Raw genomic sequence first — 2919 nt, 5'->3', positions numbered from 1 at the left:
CGAAGAATAGGGGCAGTGTGCTTTGTGCCGAAGGCGGGCTGGGTGGAGCGGGCTGCGGGGCGGCCGCACACCTTCCCCGTGCCCGGCAGCTGGAGCCCCCGCCATGCTCTGGGCCCACCTCCGCGGCCCAGGGATTTGGGAGCTGGGCACGGGGATTTCTTGGTGCGGAAAGTCCTATTATGAGCGGGGGGCTGGGACAATGGAGGTCCCAAAGGCACCTGCTTGCATGAAAGCCAGAGAAAAGCCCATAAATCCTGGAGGATCCAGCTGCCTCACTCCGGGCATTGTTGGCTTTCAGAAGGAAAGGGAAAAGCTATTTTTCTTTTCAAAGAGGGGGGAAAATCGTATTGAGGCGGCGGCCACTGACGCGGGCGCGTAAAATAATCCCGTTCTGATTAAGCGATCACGGAGCTGGAGGTAATCAATGTTACTTTTACGGCCGGGAGCGTTCCGCGGCCGTGACGGGGGGGGGCAGCGGCGAGCGCTGCGGGGACAGCCGGGGCGGGGACAACCCGGCCTCGGCCCCCCGGCTCCGCCCGGCAGCGTCGGGGCACCGCTCGTGGGGCTGCGGGGCACGGAGCCGCCCCACCTGCAGCCGGGGCTGCCCCCCCACCCCGGGTGCGTGCCCCCCCGCGAACGCTCGTGGTGGCTGGGGGCTGCTTTTTTTGCCCTCTTCTGGCTTGGAATGGTTGGGAGGGGGGGGCTGGAAATCGGTGCCGGGCTCGGACAGGACAGGAGGGGAAGGGCTTTTCCCAGCAGTGAGGGGGGAGGCGTGCACACGGAGGGGTCCCCAAAGGGCACTGCTTTTCCCTCCTTCCTTGATGTAGGGCTGCCCCACGGCCCAGTCTGGGCCACAACTCTGGGGGAAGAGGGAATCGCGGCACAGAAAGGCAAAACTCAAGTGTCGTCAGGCATGCGTGTTCCCTACCTCATTTTGTCAACTCCAGCAGCACTGAAGCTTGTTTATAAGGGAAAAAGTCCTTTTCCCCTCCAACAACAGCCCCTACACCCCCACCACGCTTTGCAGCCACGCCGTCCCCCTAGCAGGGTGGTCACAGTGCATAGAGCGCTGGAAGATGCAACACCCCTCCCCTCGTGCTGGTCACAGCCCCACTGGAAAATGCAACCACCCCCCCTCCCCGCCCCGCATATCAGCACAGCACACACTAAGCAGCATTGCACGGGTTCCTGGGATGTTTTTATTATTGGAGGTTGTGGCATTATTGGTAATGGCAGTGATACAGATGGGTTCAGGAACTATGGGAACAGGTTTGTCTTCAAGTAAAGGGTACAAACTGTCGGGTTCATTACTATGTCATGTGAAGGCAAAAAAAACAAAATCCGACTATAAAAATAAATTTACATTTTGTAAATAACAAAAGCAAATATAGTGCCCTTTGGCTTAACCAAAAGAAAAAAAACGACTATTGGATGTCAACCAGTTATCCACGTTTCTGACATAAATAGAAAATATAAGTTAGTATAACTCTTAAAAAAAAAACGTTTTGTACAAATATACACTTGCTTCTTTCTTTTCTTTCTTCTTTTTCTTTTTTTTCTTTTTTCTTTTTTTGCAGAGAGAGATCAGCAGAGATTAAACGTTTCCATATAAATGACTTTTTTTTTTTAAAGCTTTACACTTCTGGCCAGTGTACTCACATTAGGCATAATACATTTCTGTACAGAACGTCACACATTGCACACTCGTACGGTAACACTGCTCCGTGCGCGGCCGCTCCCGGCGGGCGGGCGCTGCGGCTGTGGCTCCGTCCCCGCTCCGGCGGCGCTGCGGGGCCCGGGCCGGGCGCGGTGCGGGGGGGTCCCGGCTGCCCGCAACTCCGGGGCACGGCGCCTGCGGGCTGCGCGCCTCTCCCGTGGGTGCCGTAGTGCAAAAGGCTGAAGGGATAAAGAGGAGGGGGAGTTAGAAGCGTGGGGAGAGAGACGCGGGTAAGGCTGTCCGCTCCTCCCCCGCCCTTTGGCTCCCGGAGCTCCTCACCTGGCTCAGCGGAGCCGCTTGCGGGGGGTGTGCTCAGCCGGCACGGCGGCGGGGGGCTGCGGGCAGCCCGCGGGGCGCTCGGCCGCCGCCTTGGGCTCGGCCGGCCTTTTCCTCCTGGCGAAGAAATCTAGCGGAGAGGAACGGGGGGAGGGGGCCATCAGCAGCCGCGAAGAGAGCACCGCGGCGCCCCCCCGCCCAGCCTCTCCCCGCACGCACGCACCTGTGATGCGGGTCGTGGGGCCGCTCCGCCGGGGCCGCAGCGCACGGCGGCGGGGCGCGGCGCGGTTCTCCCGGCTCAGGCGCGCCCCCGGCCCCCCCGGAGCCTTGGCGGCGGCGGTGGTGGTGGTATTGGCGATGGACGGCGGAGCCGGGGGGGCACGGCGCAGTGGGACGCGGTGCCGGCCCACCTGCAGCGTTTCCCGGTAGAACGCGGGCACGGTGCTGCCCTCCACCTCTTCCCAACGCAGACGGCCGGGCCCGGACAGCGGCGTGTCGGTGTGGAAGTTGTAGTCCCAGCGGCGCTGGTCGTCCTCGCCCATCTCCCGCAGGCGGCTCCGCAGCTCCCGGCCCAGCTCCTCGTGGTCCACCGGCCCGAAAAGGCTCCTGCAGACGGCGCTGCGGCCGGGCACGGGCAGCGCCCGCAGGGCCGCCAGGCGCTCCGGGGCCGCCGCCGCACCCGAAAGGTGCACGTCGGACATCGCCGCGGGGTGGGTGGGTGCGTGGCCGCCCGCCCCCGCCGCTCCCCTCGCCGCCCGTCCCGTCTCGTCCAGTCCTAAGCCGAGCGCGCTCCGGCCCTGCCTCCGCCTCTGAGCCCCTTCCCCCGGCTCCCGGCTTTTAAACCCAGCTCCCCGCGAGGGCGAGCAAAACAACTATTAGCATAATAGTATTTCCCCGCCGCCGGCCCGCCGCGATTGGCGGGCCCC

General features: G+C 63.0%; 1 protein-coding gene across 1 annotated transcript; it reads right to left on the bottom strand.

The window, feature by feature from the left end:
* Positions 1177–2863, bottom strand: CDKN1C (cyclin dependent kinase inhibitor 1C). Its single transcript, XM_021403492.1, has 3 exons — positions 2217–2863; positions 1997–2123; positions 1177–1896 (listed from the first exon to the last, which is right to left on the bottom strand). Exons 1-2 carry the CDS (start codon positions 2692–2694, stop codon positions 2002–2004), a joined length of 600 nt encoding a protein of 199 aa, XP_021259167.1. The 5' UTR covers positions 2695–2863; the 3' UTR covers positions 1177–1896; positions 1997–2001.

Source organism: Numida meleagris, chromosome 6 (assembly GCF_002078875.1).
Source record: "Numida meleagris isolate 19003 breed g44 Domestic line chromosome 6, NumMel1.0, whole genome shotgun sequence".
NCBI classification, from domain to species: Eukaryota; Metazoa; Chordata; class Aves; order Galliformes; family Numididae; genus Numida; species Numida meleagris.
The sequence above is the reverse complement of the archived record's forward strand: the minus strand, read 5'-3'. Positions and strand labels throughout refer to the sequence as shown.

Coding starts and splice junctions, on each gene's coding strand:
- CDKN1C (XM_021403492.1), bottom strand. CDS start 2,694: ATGTCCGACGTGCACCTTTCGGGTGCGGCGGCGGCCCCGGAGCGCCTG. Junction 2,124..2,216: donor CCCCACGACCCGCATCACAG/GTGCGTGCGTGC, acceptor CCTCTCCGCTAG/ATTTCTTCGCCAGGAGGAAA.